The 18,973-nt window shown below is 35.5% G+C and overlaps 5 protein-coding genes and 1 long non-coding RNA gene across 11 annotated transcripts; 2 read left to right on the top strand and 4 right to left on the bottom strand.

The window, feature by feature from the left end:
* Positions 1 to 120: 120 nt before the first annotated feature.
* On the bottom strand, positions 121 to 3,078 carry LOC107930031 (DEAD-box ATP-dependent RNA helicase 47, mitochondrial). The gene is made up of 2 exons (XM_016861583.2): positions 2,620 to 3,078; positions 121 to 2,163 (listed from the first exon to the last, which is right to left on the bottom strand). The coding sequence occupies exon 2, from the start codon at positions 2,046 to 2,048 to the stop codon at positions 402 to 404; it is 1,647 nt and encodes a 548-aa protein (XP_016717072.2). The 5' UTR covers positions 2,049 to 2,163; positions 2,620 to 3,078; the 3' UTR covers positions 121 to 401.
* On the top strand, positions 3,063 to 5,089 carry LOC107930039 (protein phosphatase inhibitor 2). Of its 2 annotated transcripts, XM_016861595.2 has the most exons (4): positions 3,063 to 3,197; positions 4,072 to 4,184; positions 4,286 to 4,411; positions 4,490 to 5,089. In XM_016861595.2, exons 1-4 carry the CDS (start codon positions 3,154 to 3,156, stop codon positions 4,753 to 4,755), a joined length of 549 nt encoding a protein of 182 aa, XP_016717084.1. In that variant the 5' UTR covers positions 3,063 to 3,153; the 3' UTR covers positions 4,756 to 5,089. The 2 variants fall into 2 exon arrangements, with proteins under 2 accessions (XP_016717084.1, XP_016717082.1); XM_016861593.2 differs by having other exon boundaries at positions 3,158 to 4,184.
* A 353-nt stretch (positions 5,090 to 5,442) lies between these two features.
* On the top strand, positions 5,443 to 7,767 carry LOC107930035 (heat stress transcription factor B-2b-like). 3 transcript variants are annotated; one of them, XM_041098112.1, is made up of 3 exons: positions 5,443 to 5,925; positions 6,296 to 6,659; positions 6,780 to 7,767. In XM_041098112.1, the coding sequence occupies exons 2-3, from the start codon at positions 6,402 to 6,404 to the stop codon at positions 7,455 to 7,457; spliced, it is 936 nt and encodes a 311-aa protein (XP_040954046.1). In that variant the 5' UTR covers positions 5,443 to 5,925; positions 6,296 to 6,401; the 3' UTR covers positions 7,458 to 7,767.
* A 162-nt stretch (positions 7,768 to 7,929) lies between these two features.
* Positions 7,930 to 9,993, bottom strand: LOC107930034 (cell division cycle protein 123 homolog). 2 transcript variants are annotated; one of them, XM_016861588.2, is made up of 2 exons: positions 9,636 to 9,993; positions 7,930 to 9,118 (listed from the first exon to the last, which is right to left on the bottom strand). In XM_016861588.2, exon 2 carries the CDS (start codon positions 9,114 to 9,116, stop codon positions 8,112 to 8,114), a length of 1,005 nt encoding a protein of 334 aa, XP_016717077.2. In that variant the 5' UTR covers positions 9,117 to 9,118; positions 9,636 to 9,993; the 3' UTR covers positions 7,930 to 8,111. The 2 variants fall into 2 exon arrangements, with proteins under 2 accessions (XP_016717077.2, XP_040954571.1); XM_041098637.1 differs by lacking the exon at positions 9,636 to 9,993 and adding an exon at positions 9,455 to 9,535.
* A 144-nt stretch (positions 9,994 to 10,137) lies between these two features.
* Positions 10,138 to 12,582, bottom strand: LOC107930033 (E3 ubiquitin-protein ligase At4g11680). Of its 2 annotated transcripts, none has more exons than XM_041098634.1 (5): positions 11,805 to 12,582; positions 11,412 to 11,534; positions 11,174 to 11,306; positions 10,684 to 10,848; positions 10,138 to 10,583 (listed from the first exon to the last, which is right to left on the bottom strand). In XM_041098634.1, the coding sequence occupies exons 1-5, from the start codon at positions 12,359 to 12,361 to the stop codon at positions 10,416 to 10,418; spliced, it is 1,146 nt and encodes a 381-aa protein (XP_040954568.1). In that variant the 5' UTR covers positions 12,362 to 12,582; the 3' UTR covers positions 10,138 to 10,415. The 2 variants fall into 2 exon arrangements, with proteins under 2 accessions (XP_040954568.1, XP_040954569.1); XM_041098635.1 differs by having other exon boundaries at positions 11,412 to 11,531; positions 11,805 to 12,552.
* Positions 12,583 to 17,089: 4,507 nt separating this feature from the next.
* Positions 17,090 to 18,754, bottom strand: LOC121219899 (uncharacterized). Its single transcript, XR_005916958.1, has 3 exons — positions 18,496 to 18,754; positions 18,284 to 18,379; positions 17,090 to 17,379 (listed from the first exon to the last, which is right to left on the bottom strand). It is a non-coding gene; the product is annotated as an uncharacterized lncRNA (long non-coding RNA).
* Positions 18,755 to 18,973: the final 219 nt, after the last annotated feature.

Raw genomic sequence — 18,973 nt, 5'->3', positions numbered from 1 at the left:
GTTTGGTCAAGTCGGTACTCTTTAACTTGTTGAGACTTTGATTCTATGTTCAAGATTAGAGGCTCTACAACAACTAGAAAAACTAATGAATTTATCATGAATAAAAAGAAAAGAATGAAGTTTAACGTGAATTAACTGGTACTCCATATTTCAAATATACTTTAATTTCATCATGAATTGGAAAGGGAGAATATATTCCTAGCTTTCCCCAACCACCAAAAGTTATAAAAAAAGAGAAAAGCATAATGTTACATTCTCTATATATAAGAATATTCACTAGGCCCAAAATAATCCTTTGATATACTACAAGCAAGGCAAATAGAAGCAGGGGAAAGGTTCTGGTCAAGTTCTAAATATGATACTGAAAAAGAAGAGCCTGTATCACCTGCAGCCCCCAAAGTTTAGTCTTCTTCAATGACATTAAGTTTGCCTTCTGTAAACTCACAAGCAGGAATGGGGATTCCAAGCTGCTTCTGTAACTTCTTCACAACAAACACTTCCGGCTCCTCACAGATGGTTACCACAGTACCTTTCCTGCCAAGCCGACCTGTTCGACCAGCTCTGTGTGCATAGTGGATAGAGTCAGTCGGCAAGTCCAGATTAACCACAAGATCACATTCTGCCACATCCAAACCCCTTGCTGAAAGTTCATTTGTCACCAAAACTCTCACTTCTCCATTCTTGAACTTTTTCAAAGTCGTTGACCTGGCAAGCTTGCCAAGGTCACCATGCAGCTCTGCAGCTACCATCCCACGGGCCTCTAGCTTGAAGACAGCATCCTTTAGCTGCTTTGTATGGTTCATGAAAGCTATCACACACTTGGCATCAAGTGCATGTACGCATCTTCTCAATGTATCAACCTTGTGTTGTAATTTTGCGACACAATGGTAGTGTTTCAAAGCAGGTGGTAGGCTTTGCAATGCAGCCTGAGTCCGCATGCTTGAGTCTGAACCAGATGTAGGTTTTAAGATATTAACAGGTCCAGAGGGCGAAACAGCTTCAAGTGGCATGACCTTTTTAGCTTGGACAAGAAGTGGGTCAGACCCCCAACTCCTAGCCGCCCTTATAACTGAAAATGGAACTGTAGCAGACACCATAATGGTCCGACGTGCAGCAATTGAGCCACGGGGGTCAGCACCTGATCTCCTGCCCACATGTTCCAATATCCGGTGCATGTCCTCCCGAAAGTTAAATGACAGGAGCTCATCAACTTCATCTAAAACCAAGAAACGACAGCTATGAGTGTGAAGCTTCCCAGCTGCACTGATCTCTGCAATTCGACCAGGGGTGCCAACAACAATGGCTGGCTTGTTCTTCTTTAAAGCTTCTTCCTGTCTTGATCGATTTGCACCTCCTACAAGTTGCTGAACAACTTTCTTGTCTGTAGGACCTAGAAGCTTTTCAACCTCCCTAACAATTTGCATCCCCAGTTCCCTAGAGGGAGCTACAATAACCGCATCAATCTCTTTTTTTTTCTCAAATTCACTCTCACCATTAGCAGATTTCTTTTTAAGTGGGCCTACTTCAGAAAGTATGGGAAGGAGATACGCTAATGTTTTTCCTGAGCCCGTGTAAGATTGAATCACAACATCATGACCTTTGAGAATTGTTGGAACTGCTGCAGACTGAACATCAGTTGGAACCGTGAATCCTGCTGTGTCTAACCTCTCTAGCAACAAAGGTGGAAGGCCAAGCTCAGAAAATGACTTCGCAGAAAAAGGCGCTGATTCAATTTCTAGTGACTTTTTCACCGTGAACGTCTTGACTGTTTTTATACCATTGCTTCCAACACCCCTTACCTTACTTTTAGGTGCTTCACTAGGAACATCAAGCCTTTCAATTTTATCCGCTTTGATCTTGTTTGTTTTCTCAAAGCCACTTTTGAAACCAAGGCTGGAAAGAGTGAGAGGTCCATTATCAGGATTAACCTGACTCACAAACCGTACACTGGTCTGGCCCCAAACTTTCCTAGACACATTAGGTAGCCTAGATGAGGGTAATGATTCTCCAAACAATAGAAGCAACCTTGTTGAGGGTAATGCTAGCATCCTTGCCAGATTGTTATTGACCAGCAACTGAAATTTTCCTCCTTTATAATGACTCAACCCAGTACCATTGACAACAGAGGATTGCGAAAAAGCTTTTCAGAAACAGAAACTCAAGCTGCAGATTGAATGAAAATGCATTAAGGTCAGAGCTATATGAATAGAAATATATTCTGGACATGCGACTTCCAAAACAATCAAACACTTGAATCCAATATATCAATAGAAATGAACAAAAAAGAAGCTCTAAGGTGTATGCATTACTTAAAACGCAACCGAAACATGTCAGATAAATTTTCAAATTTATGGAATCTGAATTCTTGTTTACAAGGAATGGAAGGGAAGTCAAATTGAATGATAAATATAAGGTGTGATAAATTGACAGTGCTGACTGAAACATTTGGTCGAACAGTATGAGAGCAATGTCAGCGCCAACTAGTGCACCCAGAATCTAACAGAAATGTTTAAACTAGAGCCACACTAATGATAAACAATCGTTTTTGAGTATTGGTTACCAAGAAAAAGAATGGAAAATAGACTATACAGAGTTTCCATTTTCAAGAGAAAAACTCACCTTAGAGCTAAAACTGCAGCATATAGCCTCTCTAACTCTTCGTGGGAGTAGTAAACTCGGAGTGTTTCGGATTGGGTTCTTTGCAAGGGACGAACTTAAAAAGTTTCGGATAATACCTGTGGCCCATCTAGTTTCAAACCCAAATTTAAAGCTTTAGGGCTAGGCAAAGACAAATTTTTGAGGGGTTGGACCAAAATTAGGGCTTATCGACTCAACTACAAAAACGAATATTGAAAGGTATGGCTGAAGAATCTAACAAAACTATTCTATGGTCCCTTGTTTCAAGATCTTTCGTTAAAACCCCAAAAAGTTGTTCAAAGCTAAACTTCGAGTAGCAGGTTCTTTTCACCAATTGCCAATTTACCTTCGATCCCTATCTTTTCTTTTTTGTTCCCATTTCGCATTTTCTTTTCTTCTCCCTTTGACTCACTTTTCGTCCTTACGTCATGTTCAATCCATGTCTAGATGTAGTTGCCGTTCCTTTCTTTTGTTTTGTTTTTTCAATTGAACCTTGTGAAGATATCCGCGTGCTTAATGGTATCAAAACCCGCCATTAACAACAGCCTGAAAAAGATGAAGTATTTTTATTTTAATGATTCTTCCACTTTAGACTTTCATTCTTTATATATAAAATATCATTTTTCTCTGCTTTTGTTGGCTTAATCCATTTAAATACAACTTCTATTTTTGAGTTCGTTTACCTCATCTATACTATAAAAGCTCTCTAGATTGTGACTGAAACTGGGCTCTTATCATAGAGAGACGAGAATTTTCAAATTCATGTTGATTTGAAGTTTAAACTAACATCTAACTATAAAAAGTTTAACATGTTTTTACCCAAATATATTGTGGTTTCATAGTTTCTGATATTGGAAAAGAATTGCAAGTCTTTGGGCCAATCATACTCAATTCAATTATGCAGTATGCTTATAATTAAGAACTTCTAGAACATTTACACATTACTTAGCAATTTCTTATGTTTGGGGGGCTATAGAGACATTATTGTTGGTTGCTAAACTTGATAATGAAGCCTACATGTTTAATGATTTAGTCTTCATTATGTAGGCACTTAACAAAGGTTGTTATAACTTAATTAACTTGATTGCTTCTTTAAAATTTATTAACTGATGTTATAAGCTAAAGTTTTATATTGCCTTGTCTAGTACCTGGTGTGAGTAGTTTTGCCTCAGAAAGGACCAAAATGAGTCCTCCATTAAGGAGAAGATGAGATGGTGGGTTAACTGGGAGAATTCAAATTCCGGGTTTGTTTGAATCTTTCGATTTATAGTGTTAGTTAATGTGTTATCAAGTGCTAAAGGAAGCTTCAGTTTTGATTGTGAATATTGCATATTTGTAGATAGAAATGTGATTGATCATTGTAGTCCTATGTTAGTGCTAGTTTATGTCGACAAATAAAGTTGCATTTACTAGTACCCGTCTGTTTCGGATTAGGAAACGTGTAAGTTGGAACGAGGCTAATCTCAGGGAAATCGAGGCAAACAAACAAGAAACGAAAAAAATTGATGAACCTAAAACACCTTACCCTTCAACGATTGAAGAAGATGGTAATGTGACCCTTTTGTTCACAATTTGCAGCTTGTTTTCTTGGTGGAATTTGCTATGATGATATCTTTGGTTATTTCATGCTACTGGGTTTCTTTTATAGGTTCTTCTGTTAAAAGCATTGACTTTGCTGCACATGCTGAAGCCTTAAAAAATGCCTTGAACAAACTAGCTTTCACTGAAGAGCACAATAGCCCGTTTGGGGAAACCTGCCAAGACGAAGATCAAGGTGTTTGAATTATCAATGAGGCCTACAAATTGGAACATTAATCATCTAATCCTAAGTTAATTGTGGCATTGTTTGCAGGCTTAGCAAAACAAAAGGATACTGTGAGCTTTGAGGGGAGGAGGAGAGCACATTACGACGAGTTCAACAAAGTGAAAGAAGTACAAGAAAAGGGCTGCTCTCTCGACGATGAGCTTGATAACAGTATATATGTTTCCGGTTCGGGTTCAACCCTCGACATCGATTCAATAGAAATTGATATCGAGGATGATGATGAAATTCTGGAAATAATTGACATAGAGGAAACTGATGATCTGAGTTTCCCTCAATACTCACATTTTGGTTAAGTAGAAAAGTCTTGTTTAGGCAATCATTGATTAAAAAAAAGAAGAAGAAGAAGCCAGTTTGTTTAGGGATTTTCATGTAACAACGTACATTTAAACATGAATAGGGCATGTTTATGTTATGTTAATCGATTTTATAAAGTGTTTGAACCGTTGTATAAATCTGAGCATACTAAAGGTTGATTTTTGAGGGCTTTCTTGACACATTTGCAAAGCTTTAGCTCCAAGTAAGCGTGTAGTTGACCACCAAATCCAAAACAAGGTTATTGTACGTATCTAAGTGGATTGCGTTTCTTTAAGTAGAAAAGTATACTAAAACATTAAAATTTTAAATGTACTTATGTGAGTTAATGTGGTAGCCATGAAGTACGGATGACTTTATTTTTAAATTTTAAAAGGACTTAATTGAATTTTCTTTTTAAATTTGTCTTTTAATTTTATTAATTTAAAAAAAAATCTATTTTACTTCCTATAAAATAAAAGGGGTTAAATTGAATAAATATGTAAAGATTAAGGATTGAATTTTTTATTATATCTTAAAATTTTAAAGGAAAGATCGTTTTGCAATTTTCTCAAAAACTAAAATGTAATCTAGTATAGGAGGTTTGTAAGAATTTGACCAAAGAAAGTCCCAAGTTTAATTTATAAGGTAAAGTGGAACTAGTTAATTTATTTCATTGGAAATAAAGTCCATCGTCCCATCCTCCACGCGGCACAAACCATCCAATCATATCTCAACCTCTCATTATCTTCACCCAAAACCACGTTTAAGCACAACTTTACGGTTGCGCTGTAATAACTCCCTAAATATTTGAACAGTTACCGCTTACTTTAATCTTTTACCCAAGAATACAGAGAAGTTTCTGGAAGAGACAGTAAACAAATGATACCTTCTGGCGAATTCCTTTTTGGCGCGTGTGCTCCACGTACTTTTCCCTTTTTCTATTTTCTTTTTATTTCTTTTTTATTTCCTTCTTCTCGAATCCGCTATTTCCCTTTATTCTCCCTTTTATCACTTATTCTCTACCCAGAACCTTCCAGAAAATAACAAAACCTACCTCCATCTCCCACTCCTTACGCGCCGCCTTTCAACGGTGTCTGATCGCATGAGTCTGGTTTCTTGCTTCTTGTTCGGTTGGTGGGAAAATAATTATCGTTTTCTTCCAGTTGCGGGTATTTATTTTGATACTCCTTTTTCCACTTCTTCTTCTTCTTCTTGTTAGATTTGAATATTTTGATTTTGTAAAACGTATTTGTCTTTGATTGATAAAAGACACGAGTCAAGTCCTTGATTAGGTCAAATAGATCACAACAACAAGAAACTGTTAGTATTAACATGAGTTATCATATATATATATAAGACACTAGCAGTTGAATTTGGCCGACTAATCTTACATATTTTCAGCTAGAAACATCCAAGAGATTTCTTTGTTCATTTGTTTAATTTGTTTTACAACATATTCTCGGCTACCAAATAGGAGCATTATTATATGCTGATATATATATATATATATTTGTAACTTTTTACTTTTGTTCGATCTAGTTAGAGTTAATCACCTTTTAAAGAGCTAAAGGTACGCCCAAGGAATCTCTCTCTCTTTGTCTGGAAAGTTCCCGTTCTGTACGGTTCGGATTTAGAATCGAACCGCATGGCATCATTGCCGGCGGACCAACCGAGCGAATCCACCGCCAGTGGTGCCGCTGACTCCCAACGATCTTTACCTACTCCGTTCCTTACCAAAACCTATCAACTCGTCGACGATCCCTCCGTTAATGACATGATTTCATGGAACGAAGATGGATCAACCTTCATTGTTTGGCGCCCCGCTGAATTCGCCCGTGATTTGCTCCCTAAATACTTCAAACATAACAACTTCTCTAGCTTCGTGCGCCAGCTCAACACATATGTAAGTGGGAAAAAGTGTAGATTTGAATACTATAATTACTATCAGTCGTATAGAGAGAGATAAGTTTTCGATTATAATTAGTTGATTTAGACAGGTTATTTTGCTTTTTATCTTTTTTAGGGATTCAGGAAGGTAGTGCCGGATCGATGGGAGTTCGCTAACGATTGTTTCCGAAGAGGTGAGAAAGGTCTTCTCCGAGACATACAACGTCGGAAAATGACTCCTACCACTACTGCTCCTGCCGCGACGGTGACCGTGGCGGCGATTCCTTGCAAGGTTTCCCCATCCAATTCAGGCGATGAGCAGGTCATTTCGTCCAACTCGCCACCTGTTGCCACCGTTTTGCACCGAACCACCAGCAGCACGACGCCAGAGCTTTTAGAGGAGAACGAGAGGCTCAGAAAAGAGAACATGCAGCTGAACCACGAGTTGACTCAGTTGAAGGGATTGTGCAACAATATACTAACTTTGATGACGAACTATGCTTCCGGTCAGTCGGAAAATAATTCAAATTCAGCCGAAGGTAAGGCGTTGGATCTTTTGCCGGGGAAGAATTCGGGTACGAAAGCGGGAGGCGTGGGTCCGAAGGAGGCGGTGGATATGGAGGAGGATGTGACGCCGAAATTGTTCGGAGTTTCGATTGGGATGAAGCGCGTGAGGAGAGAGGATTCGGTGGAGGAGCAGAATAATAATCAAGAACAACAGCAGGACATAGAGTGTGAGCCCGGGGTTAAAGCAGAGCCGTTGGATGGGAAGAGTGATGATCAGGATTCTTCGTGGCTGGAGCTCGGGAAATGATCAAATCCAGTGATTCACAATCTGATCCTTTATCAGTGGATGATAACGATTAAGTGGTCCCAGGTGAGCGTATTTCGAAGAAAGACGCGTTTGGGAACACGACACGTCGCGTGTGGGAAGCATTTGTTCTGGTTGCTTCTGGAATCCGAAACTCCTTACAGAGACCTAAACGACAGCGCTTCGGATGCCAAACGACATGAAGGGGTCCATCCGGCCAGCCTTTGAGCGATGGTCAATTATGTATCCACACCTTTGTAACAAAAAATATATATTTAATCAAAAAAATCTGAATAAATCTAAAGTTCATTTATGATAGAGTTGCTTTGGTGGGTTTATTGCATTATATTAGAATATGTGATGGAGGTGTTAAGAGATTAAACGCAGGAGGAGATTTGTAGAAGAGATGTGGGGTTTGTGAGACCATGTTAAGACAAAGTTGGCCCTTAACACGTGTTGAGCTTTAAAGAGAAACTTATCCAAAACAAAACTATCATTGTCCCTTTGCTAAAAGGTTTTAGAATGAATATTCCCAACAACTCAAAATCAGTAACAAGCTTAAAATGGCGAATTCTGCCTATGATAGCAATGCATTTGACTCGGTAACATGAATTGGGAGGAGTAACAGTTACAGCATCAAATTTGGACCTAAAGTTCTTAAGCTCCAGCTTCAGGTGACTTGGTCTGCTGTTGCAACTCTTCACTAGCATTTCTCAGGAATTGGTCCCAGCCACTCCCTGCACTAACATCCAAGTAATCATATGGTACTGCTGTCTTTAAACCTGGCCGAACACAGCATCGGCTCTCTACAATTCTCAACTCCAAATCATCTCCTTCCCTGGCTTTCTGCTCCAATTCCTCCCAGGTGAACAGCAAAGGCAATGTAAAAGCACCCCAAGGATTGAAATCCAACACCTTTACACGTTCATCCTCTGTAACATAAACATCAAATGTGTAATCATCTGATTCAAATTTCACCCTCACATTGTCATTGAAGAATTCTTCAATCAACACTTCAACCTTGTTTTTCTTCTCGCAAAGAACTGGATAAAATGTAGTCACCTCCCGTTGTGAAATTCCGACAAGCTTCTGCCCTTTTACAAAACAACGGAATTCCATTTCGGGTTGGAAACGTGGGTACCATTTCCGAAGGGCAAGGAAGAATTTAGGGGGTCTTGACATGGTTTTGTCACTGCATGAATCATATGCATGACATAGATCATGGATCAAAGAGTCAGATGAACGAAGCAAGAGAGCAATCTCGCTGAATGTAGTGCATCGGAGTGTCCCAGAGGTGCTTATCCATGCAGAGTCCTTGGGTGCACTCCAATTCAACTTAGGAAAGATTGCACCCCCAAGGGTTTCAATTGACTCCTTAATCTTCAACTCAAGTTCTGGGAAACAAGGGGCCGATAAAGCTTCTGCTTCATCTCCGGATCCTTCTGATACTTGATAATCTTCCTCCTCTTCTGGATTATGAATTCTATTCGGAAAGGCATCCTCGTTTGAGATTGAAGCAGGAAGGAGGAAAGGTCCTGAATCATCGAGTAGGTACTGGACAAAAGATTCAGGAAGCTCATGAATGAATGTCCTAATCGACACTGATTTAAATTTTGGGTACCATTCTTGAATCTGGCAACGGTTCACATCTTCTTCCTTCATAGCTGCAATAATGAAATAGTTGAAGATATTTCAGACATGGTAATTTCGGATATGATATGAAACCACATGTACACCACAAGGTTAATAAATATGGCACAACAGATTTCATGTTAAGAAAAAAAATCCAATCCCAGTATATATCATTTCTTTTCATATCAAATTTTAGGATGCAAATATTTTAATTAGCGAGAGGCGCTAATTAATTGATTTAATATAAGAACAAGGCAAGCTTCTCGAACTTTTTTCTTCCTAATTAGCTTTGGGGAAAACTCCGTACTTAAAGAATTAACCAAAGGGTTCTATCAGTTAATCTATATCATACACTATATAACAACTACCTGTGAGTTATGAAAGCACTATCGAATCAATTCCAATAAAACTAACAGCCCAAATCCTACAATTTTGAAACCAATCATAAAAACCCAGAAATGAAAAGGGGAAACCATAAAAGAGAACACAATATATACAAGGAAAATAGCGAATCAAAAAAAAAAAGAAACAAGAAAAAAGAAAACGTACCTCAATCTTCTAGTTTATTGCAAATTAATCCAAAAAAAGGATAAGATCAAAGAAAGATTGCAGATTTCCACAACTTTCTAAACTAAATTCATCAAATTCACACTGTTGAAAAGCGGCGACTTCTGGAAGGTTATCTGTGTCTCAATTGGGGAATCGCAGAGTTTTTTTTAGTGGGTTTGTGGAGAAAAGGGAAGCTAGGGTTGGTTATACTGCTTCGGGAATTTACAGGAATAAAAAAAATTTATAGATAGATAGTAAAGTTCTAATTTGGTGTAATTTTACCATTGAGTTGATGACTCGAGCAAATTAGGGTAAAAAGAACAAATATACCAAAAACGCAATTACTTGGTCTTTCAATATTACTTGTTATTGTCTCAATTTAATAAACGTTCACACAATGAAAAACCCAATTTAACTTTATTCATCTTCAAAATTTGAAACTGGATATATACTGGTTTTAAAGAGTAATGTGATAACACCTCTTGCACTTGTACATTCAAAATACAGAAAGAAAAGCCTTCAACAATAATAGTCTGTGACATACAACAAAAGCGAACAGATGTAAACCGAGTTCTTCAACTCCGTTAGTGCCTATATGCCCCCACGGAAACATTAATATACACGATAACTCTGCGAGGGTCAGAGCTAAAACAAGCATAACAAGATTGCAAACCAGCATATGATCAACAACATCTATGACTACCACTAAAAGAAACAACAATTGTATCAACTGCATTATACTGCGTCTTGAGCTAACATCATATGCAGAGGTCCCGTTTTTTACACTTCCTCGTGGTTTTGACTCTTTAAGATGTTATACTTGCAGAGAGGGCAGGTAGCATTGATGTACAACCACTTATCTACACAGGCACAGTGAAAATGGTGACCGCAAGGAAGTTCCCTTAGTTCAACTCCTTCATCGTAGGCAGAAAGGCAAATGCAACATTCCTACAAATTAACCCGGAATCAAAATTTAGGTATTTAAGCATGAAAGACTAGGGGCAGATGGAAATAGCGCAAAAACCAAAAACAAAAGAGATGAACTTACTGCATCATCCATGGGAAGAACACGTTCTAACGGGGAATCTGTACCACATTCAGTCATTATTCCCCCAACAGGTTCTTGGACATCAACAGCAAATTTTTTGTCACTGCCAATTTTTTTAAATTTGAATTTCGATAATTGATCAATATCTTCCTTCAAAGCTCCCTCCTGATGCAAGTGGTCACATGAAGCAAGTAAAATGAGAAGTGCTTAAATCATGGTCATCAAGTAGAATTCAACATTCAAAGTATGTATTACATCACAAGTCCACTATTACATCGTATCACCTTTCCGACAACAAACCTCTATCAATTTGAACTATGTTCATGTAGAAAGCTCATAATTCAGACAAGAACACAAAAAGGCCTTTCCCATACTAACTAGACAGTTATAAGTCAACTTCAAAATTTACTAATCACATTTACATTCATTAACCATCCCATTGCAAACAAGATGTTCATGATAATCTTACATGCAGCAGGATGAAAGTTACCTGATCTGCCACAGCATATAAGATGGCAATAATACATGGAAGACAGCAGCAAACAGCCATGCCGATTATGCATGCCAGTGCAACGCAGAAAACAACAAAGAACACATCAAACCCGAGAAAAATTATACAAAGCCTGCAAAGAAAGTAGCATTAAAAGTGTAAGGATCAGGTTACAAGGCACAAAAAAAACCTTAAAACAATGAAAAAACAAGAGCGAAAAAACAATATAAGAGCTAACCAATAAAGCTGAGGGGAGCTACGTGCCATTGCTTGGCCACCTATAGACACCCAATAGAATCCAATGATCCACCATATAAATGAAAACATCGTATTTGCAGATTCCAGATGCTTTGCAACACTACTGAAAACATCAATTTCAACTGGTTAGCCACCAGTATCACATACAACTATAAAACAGACATACATACCGAAGATGATAATAAAATTATCAGTCACTTAATTCAACTAAAGTCAAATACACAGGGCAGATAATTAGCCCCCAATATATTGCATCTCAATTCCAGCAATTAACCAATAAGAAGCAATATGGAAAGAATGATCTAAAACTATGATTAACCAGTGGAAATCATCAAATGCTAATATAACTCTAACAATCGAAATAAATGCATACCTTCCACCATCATCTTCCAACTGGGCCAATGACACGTACTGCTCTGAATCCACCCTCGATCCAGGGCTCAAAGCCCCTTCCTCCCCTGCATTAAATGGCCTGTACTCCGTGCTCTGCCGCCTCCTCCGTCGCCTATACTCCACACAAACGCAAACAATATGCAAGAAACACTGGAAAGCATACCCAATTATCCAAAGCCTCAACGGCATATCAGGGCTCTCGTTCCTGCTAAAAATCAAAACACCAACTGCCACCACCACGAAAGCTAAATTCCAGATAATATCGAGAACAACTACGGGCTTAGAATACGCCCAATCGCTCTGACGCTCCTCGAGCTGCTCGGCGGCGGTTTCTCGAACCAGCATGGACGGCTCACGCATCATCCTTCGGCTGCTGGCTCGGCGCAAGAACCTAGCCGCATCGCGGAGACTCTGGCGACGAACGGTCCGACGCGTGGAGGAGTCGTCGTTTGAAGCGTTGCTTGTTGGTGACAGAAAGGGCGTCGTGTCGGTAATGTCATCAGAGGAAGATCGGCTCGTTGGAATCGTCGAAGCCATCGTTGGGAAATTCTTAAAAAAAAAAAAGAAGGATTTGAAATGGTTTTAGGACAATAAAAATATAAAATACGGATTGTTTGTTGAAATGTGTTAGGAATATGGATCGTGAAATGTTGGTAGTTTGATGAATGTCGTTATCACACCATCGGACAATAGGCTGCCGGGTTTGGAAACCCCATCTTTATTATTTAATTACAAAACAGAGACTTTTTTAACTTCGTAAATTAAAGAACAAATGGTTATTCACCTCTCCTACTTGGAATGTTCATTCGCTTCAATCATCACACAACCAATTTGTTTACAAGATTTCAGTGTTACAACTTATTATAATTATTTGCATAATATCACTATCACATGCTAAAATTAATCATATTTAAAAACATATATTTATCTTTTTTCAAAAAAAAAAAGAAATAGCTCAAATATATGTTATTAGACTTGTTCATTTCGGGCCACTCAATTCAACTTGAAGGCGCACTCGAAAAGTGAAAGGGTTTGAGCAAAAATGAAAGCCCGAAAAATAGACTTGGATAAAAAAAATAATTTCCGTTTTCTAAACAGACCAAGCTTCAAGGTAAGCTTTTTTTAGCACGAGCACAATCCGACCCGAATATAAAAAAATGCTTCTATCTTTTTTACTGTTTTGCCATTGTTTTTTCATTGTTTTGTTATCATTTTACTATTATATTGTTACTATTTTATTGTTATTGTTTGGATATTGTATAACTCTTATTTTATTATTAATTTTGCTACTATTTTAGAAGTATTTGCTTACTAGTTGCACTTATTTTAGTGTTATTTAAATATATATATATTTTAATTTTTTTTACAACTTTAATATTTTTATTGTATTTGATGTATCATATTCTTTAAATTTATTTCTATATAAAAATTAATATAAAAATTTTAATACAGACAAGCTAGACCGAACTCGAGAAAATAACAAAATTTTAGACCCAAACTTCATTAGATTCTATAGAATGAAAAAAGCTAGTGCAATGCACTATGGGTGCCTTGATGAAACATTTTTGCCTCTGTTTTCAATCATTTTATTAATTTTCAAACATATTATATTATTTATATATATATTCAATGGTAGTTTTTTTTAAAAAAATTAAAGTTGTGAGGTAATAATGAATCTCAAATGTAAATAGTAAGATGATATAAAAAAATAAAAAAATATTATAGTGAATATTTTTAATTATTTAATTATTTGATAACAAAGTTGATAATTACTTTAAAATATTAAATATAATTATTTAAAGATTAGATAATAAACTAAAGTTTGATTAAAAATTCATATTTAATGACTGATAATTGTATTTAAATAAAAATTATTTAGTATATGTTGGATAAGGAAACGGATAAATTTTGTTATGCTTAAATCTGAGGGATTTACCAAAAAAAGCAAATTTTTTTTATAAAATTACCGAAATAGGCCAGTTTTTTAATTATTTATCAGACTGGGCCATTTCCCCCAAAATTGCGCCACATCGGAGCGATGTCAGGGGACGGGGCAAAAGGTCGCGTCCACGTCAGCGCGATTTGCTGACGTGGAAGGAAATCGCTCCCTCTAGGACGCGATTTGCTGACGTGGCATGAACAGTGTGTTTTTAGCTTGGAAAACTTTGAAAGGCCATAACTTTTGGCTCGGTTGTCCGATTGAGACAAATTTTTTTTTGATTTCGAATAAATTTTCGAGATCTACGCGTTGGAAAACTGCTTAGAGATGAATATGGACTAATTTGTAAAGTATAATTTGTTAGTTACGAGTATAGGGACTAAAGTGTAATTATTTCAAAATTAGCATGAAATTTTTGTATTAAGAATATTTGAATTTTATGGAAGGATGAATTTGAATTTGAATTGAAAAACGAAGCTTAGATTTGAAAATATGACTATTTAGGTTTTAGGGACTAAATTGAATAAAATGGAAAATTTTAGGTAACTTCTCAAAAGTGGAATGAGCTGACTTATACCTATAACAGGATGATATAAGACAATTCTGTAAAAAAAGATCCGATGTTTACTTCAAATAAATGAGGAAAATAACGATTTGAATGTTTCAAAATTCAATTTTAAACCGAAAAAATCAAAATTGAGGGGCAAAAAAGGATCTTTTTCGATGAAAACTTCGAAAAACTGCCTTCGGCTGTTTGCCAGCGTGTCGATCTCGAAAAGTTATTCGAAATAAAAAAAATTCGTCTCAATCGGACAACCGAGCCAAAAGTTATGGCCTTTTAAAGTTTTCCAAGCTAAAAACACACTGTTCATGCCACGTCAGCAAATCACGTCCTAGAGGGAGCGATTTCCTTCCACGTCAGCAAATCGCGCTGACGTGGACGCGACCTTCTGCCCCGTCCCCTGACATCGCTCCGACGTGGCGCGATTTTGGGGGAAATGGCCCAGTCCGGTAAATAATTAAAAAATCGGCCTATTTCGGTAAATTTAAAAAAACCGGCCTTTTTTGGTTATTTGCCCTAAATCTTGATATATTTGATATTTTAAAAGATAATTTTTAGGATGTGTTTGGTGTAAATTCTATAATAAAATTATGAAGAATTTGACCGATTATAAAATAATGACAAAAAAACCCACATGCACGTGTCGTATAGGAAAGGCATAGCTTTTATAGAAACAATTTAAGGTTCTTGGAAAAAAATCATTATTAATATTTGTCCACCAACTTTTATGGTGCAATCATTTGGATTAATATTTACATGGAGGGTAGGTATGGAGTAAAAATGATACATTTATGAAATATAAGTTTAAAAATTGAGGTTATCCGGAATCAAATAATATATAATTAATTTTAAGCATTTATGGTATAAAAATAATTATTTTATATTTAAAATAGTAAAAATAATTTAAAAGTTCTTGAAAAATATTATTCTTTTAGAAATATTTATTATCGAATTCAATAAATCTAAAAATCCAGAATTAAATTATAATAAATGATTCAAAAAAATTTAAAAATGGGAAGAAAATAACACCCGCTTGTGACTTCTATTAGAAAGACAAATTACAAAATATATTTAATGAATTCCGAGTTTTATTTTATAGCAAAGAGAAAGTGTTTAAAAGAAATTTGGTGTTATACTCCATTGACTTTCTAATGATTTGATTTCTTTTATTGACTTCATTTTTATGGATGAATTATTTTATATATAATATTCAAGACCAAAGTTTTTATAAAAAAGAAATCCTTAATTTTATACGAAATTTTGTAATGTGTCGTGATTCTATTGAAAAATTAGTTTTATATAATAATAATAATAATAATAATAATAATTTATTTTAATGATATACATGGAAATTAACTTGTATATCACTTACATGAAAATATTAAAATAAAAAAAATGAAAAGTATGTTTTTATATGTAAATATACATAATTTCATATCTTTGGGTTTTCTTTCCTTCAACGCTATCATAGCTTACCGGTTCGCTTGCCTACAATGCGATTTTGCCTCCAAGCCTATCTTATCTTTCGAATTTGTTTGGCTTAACACCTTCTTTCTTTACCTTTTTAGGTTTTTCAAGAGTAATCAAATTAAAACCAATTTTGTAATTATTTTTTTTCTTAACTTTGCAAGTGGTACTATGCATACTTTTTTGGTAAATAGAATCTCTTTATATTGGCAAAACCTTATTAAAGACATCTTGCCAACGTCATTAAAATTTTCTCGACACTTTTTTGTCTTGAGCAAGGTCATTTTATAATCTTCCCTTCGACAAAGGGCTATCGGTATACGTATCCACCATACTTGGAAGACTTCACTAGACCAAACACCATGCATGGAAACCATGATCGATCAAACTCGAAGATGACCTTATCGACATCTCACCTCTTCAAATGTTGCATGGCTATGGGCACATGAACTATATGTGATCTACATGTGGCATTTACATATCCCACACTTGTCCCACGAGACTTGAAAGCTATATAAGTCTCTCCTCTTGACTTGAGTGGGGAGACTTATCATTCTTAATATAAGAGAAAACCATGGAAAGGGAGAGCCCTCTCCCTTTTTGATTGGAAAACCACTTGTGGATCTCAGCCTCCGAGCAAAACATCATCAATTGTCAAATCCATATTTGCACATCCACACACATAATTCGCCTTTTCAAGCACTTGATGAGGCACTCATAATTTATTGAACATGTCGCCTCTTTAAACAACTTTAGGTACTTAAGCTCTCATTAGAGTTGGGAGATAAAACCTCAAATGGGGACAATACCATATATGTTGAGAGGTCTATTGGCTCCGAGTGGACGATATTTCAAAGACTTCTCCTGTAACACCCCTATACCCAGTCCGACTATATGGACCCGATATAAAACTATTACATTTGGTGCCAAAGCGATTTTGGCTAGACATTCTATCATTAATCATTCATACATTGTGTTTTAACTTATTTAACTAAAAAAATTATTAATATAAATATCTGAGGTTATTAATGGATGTTTATTTGCGTTTGGAAATGATTTAAAAATTGTTTTTACTCAAAATAGTGGCAAAATATCTATACCGCTAAACAAAAACAATACCATAACTGCTCTCTATTTATCAAAAAAAATTGATTTTTAGATCAATGTATTAATACCTTTTCCTCAGGTATCGATACCTTAGGTTATGGTGACACAAAAAAATAATTTGGAAAAATTGCTAAAAATCCCCCTACACTACTTCAAAGCATTCAAACACTTCCAGACCAATTCAATTACCCTCAAACTCATTAAAATTCACCACAAAATCTATATAATAACATCATATATTCATGCATATGTTAAGCTATTATAAATTACTTTCAAAAGCTAACAAAATATACCAGTAGATCACCAAAATAAAAAGGTTTACAAAGTTTGCATTTTAGTCCATTTAACATTCACCTATACCAAGAACCTATGTACATGCCATACTAACCCTAAAATTTATACATACAATCTTGCCTCTTGGAATGGTGATGAGATGGGATGCACACGACCTCGATGTTAGCCTAAACGGATCTACTTCACCTACGCATTAGAGAATTAACGTAACCCATTAATTGATAATAGTCGAAGTAAGTCTGTGAAGACTTAGTAAGTACTTCAAGATTTTTAAAATCTACTGTTATTAATAATATAAAATAAAATTTTATCCATTTTATGGGCATATAATTCTCATCAAATTAGTCCCTAAAGTTTAATATATTTTTCTTAAAAATCACACTTACCATTACTTACTGTAACCCATTAATTAATAATAGCCAAAGTACGACATTATAGCCCAACGTAGACTAGTTGAACACTTCGAATATACAGAAATAAATCGATAATGCATTGTTAATTCATATCATATATCATTAAGCATAAAATGCAAATAACGATAAGCACCGAAGTGCAAAATAATTACAATAAGCACCAAAGTGCATATTTTACAATGATAAGCACCGAAGTGTGAAATAATTACAATAAGCGCGTTAATTTTCCTTAATGGCATGCCATCAATATCTCAATTGTTCGGGACTCGTCTACATGGGATTTTTTTTTATTGAATCTTTTTATTCATTCACTTGACAGAAAATAATATAACTGCATTTTTCACAATTTAGTCCTTATCACAATAATAACACTAAAACTTGTAAATTCTCTTCATTTTTACCACATACAACACTATAATTTTTACATCACTTCATTTAAACTCACTTTTCCATATATTCATAATATCATAACATATTTTAATTTCTTTCAATTTAGTCTTTTTTCATTATCACCACAATACATCATATAATGGTACACTAAAGTCAAAATTCATAACATTTGCATTATTTACCCCAACTAAATACTTATTATGATATCATTAATTTAGTAATTAAACTAATTAATTAACATACTTAATTAACATAACTTAAACAAAATTACTACTTGAAGTACTTACAACTAAAATTTGGATGATGAGTTTTTCTTCTCTTCTACTCCTTGGCCACTTCTTTTTCTTTCCCTTCACTTTTGTCCTTAAACTTCTTCTCTTTTTCTTCAATTTCATAACAACATATAACATTTATAAGTTAAAACTAAAAATCAAATAACTTTTCTATGCTAGATTATGAAAATAAACATGTATGTTATGAGAATTTCCATTATCCTTACCTTAAATTTTTGAAAACCCAAAACCTTAACTCATATATTTCTCTCTTTTAACCCATCTATGTAAGTTTCCTCATGAAATAAAGTTGCTCACTAGTCTTCTTTTTAGCTTTTACTAAAAAAATTTCAAAGAAAATGAAGGTTTGGAGCTTGGATGGTTCAACAATGGAGAAAGGACATGGAAGGAAATAAAAGAAAAGTTGGATGGATTTGGGGGGAAGGTGAGTGACGGTTGGTGTGTTGGGAAAAGATGATATCTTTCATCTTTTCTCCACTTTTCTACACATTTCCACTAAAAATATCTCACTTTTTTTTATTAAATGGTCAATTTGCTAATAAGTCATCAAGCCATCCATCTTTACACTTTTACCCATCATCATTACACCTTAAAATATCTACTTGACTATTTACGATTTTATCCCAACTTATCTTTTATAATTCTTAGGATGATTCATACTTCACTTTGGTTAAATCTCTTTTT

This window comes from Gossypium hirsutum, chromosome D08 (assembly GCF_007990345.1).
Source record: "Gossypium hirsutum isolate 1008001.06 chromosome D08, Gossypium_hirsutum_v2.1, whole genome shotgun sequence".
In the NCBI taxonomy this organism is placed as follows: Eukaryota; Viridiplantae; Streptophyta; class Magnoliopsida; order Malvales; family Malvaceae; genus Gossypium; species Gossypium hirsutum.
Note: the sequence above shows the minus strand (reverse complement) of the source record. Positions and strands in the feature narration are given on the sequence as shown.

Bases quoted from the DNA above. Each gene is read 5' to 3' on its own strand.
- LOC107930031 (XM_016861583.2), bottom strand. From the start codon at position 2,048: ATGCTAGCATTACCCTCAACAAGGTTGCTTCTATTGTTTGGAGAATCA.
- LOC107930035 (XM_041098112.1), top strand. From the start codon at position 6,402: ATGGCATCATTGCCGGCGGACCAACCGAGCGAATCCACCGCCAGTGGT. The intron at 6,660-6,779 runs GTAAGTGGGAAA...TATCTTTTTTAG, and splicing joins TGCGCCAGCTCAACACATAT to GGATTCAGGAAGGTAGTGCC.
- LOC107930039 (XM_016861593.2), top strand. From the start codon at position 4,022: ATGTCGACAAATAAAGTTGCATTTACTAGTACCCGTCTGTTTCGGATT. The intron at 4,185-4,285 runs GTAATGTGACCC...TTTCTTTTATAG, and splicing joins TTCAACGATTGAAGAAGATG to GTTCTTCTGTTAAAAGCATT. The intron at 4,412-4,489 runs GTGTTTGAATTA...CATTGTTTGCAG, and splicing joins CTGCCAAGACGAAGATCAAG to GCTTAGCAAAACAAAAGGAT.
- LOC107930034 (XM_016861588.2), bottom strand. From the start codon at position 9,116: ATGAAGGAAGAAGATGTGAACCGTTGCCAGATTCAAGAATGGTACCCA.
- LOC107930033 (XM_041098634.1), bottom strand. From the start codon at position 12,361: ATGGCTTCGACGATTCCAACGAGCCGATCTTCCTCTGATGACATTACC. The intron at 11,535-11,804 runs GTATGCATTTAT...TGATGTTTTCAG, and splicing joins TTGGAAGATGATGGTGGAAG to TAGTGTTGCAAAGCATCTGG. The intron at 11,307-11,411 runs GTTAGCTCTTAT...CTTTCTTTGCAG, and splicing joins AGCTCCCCTCAGCTTTATTG to GCTTTGTATAATTTTTCTCG.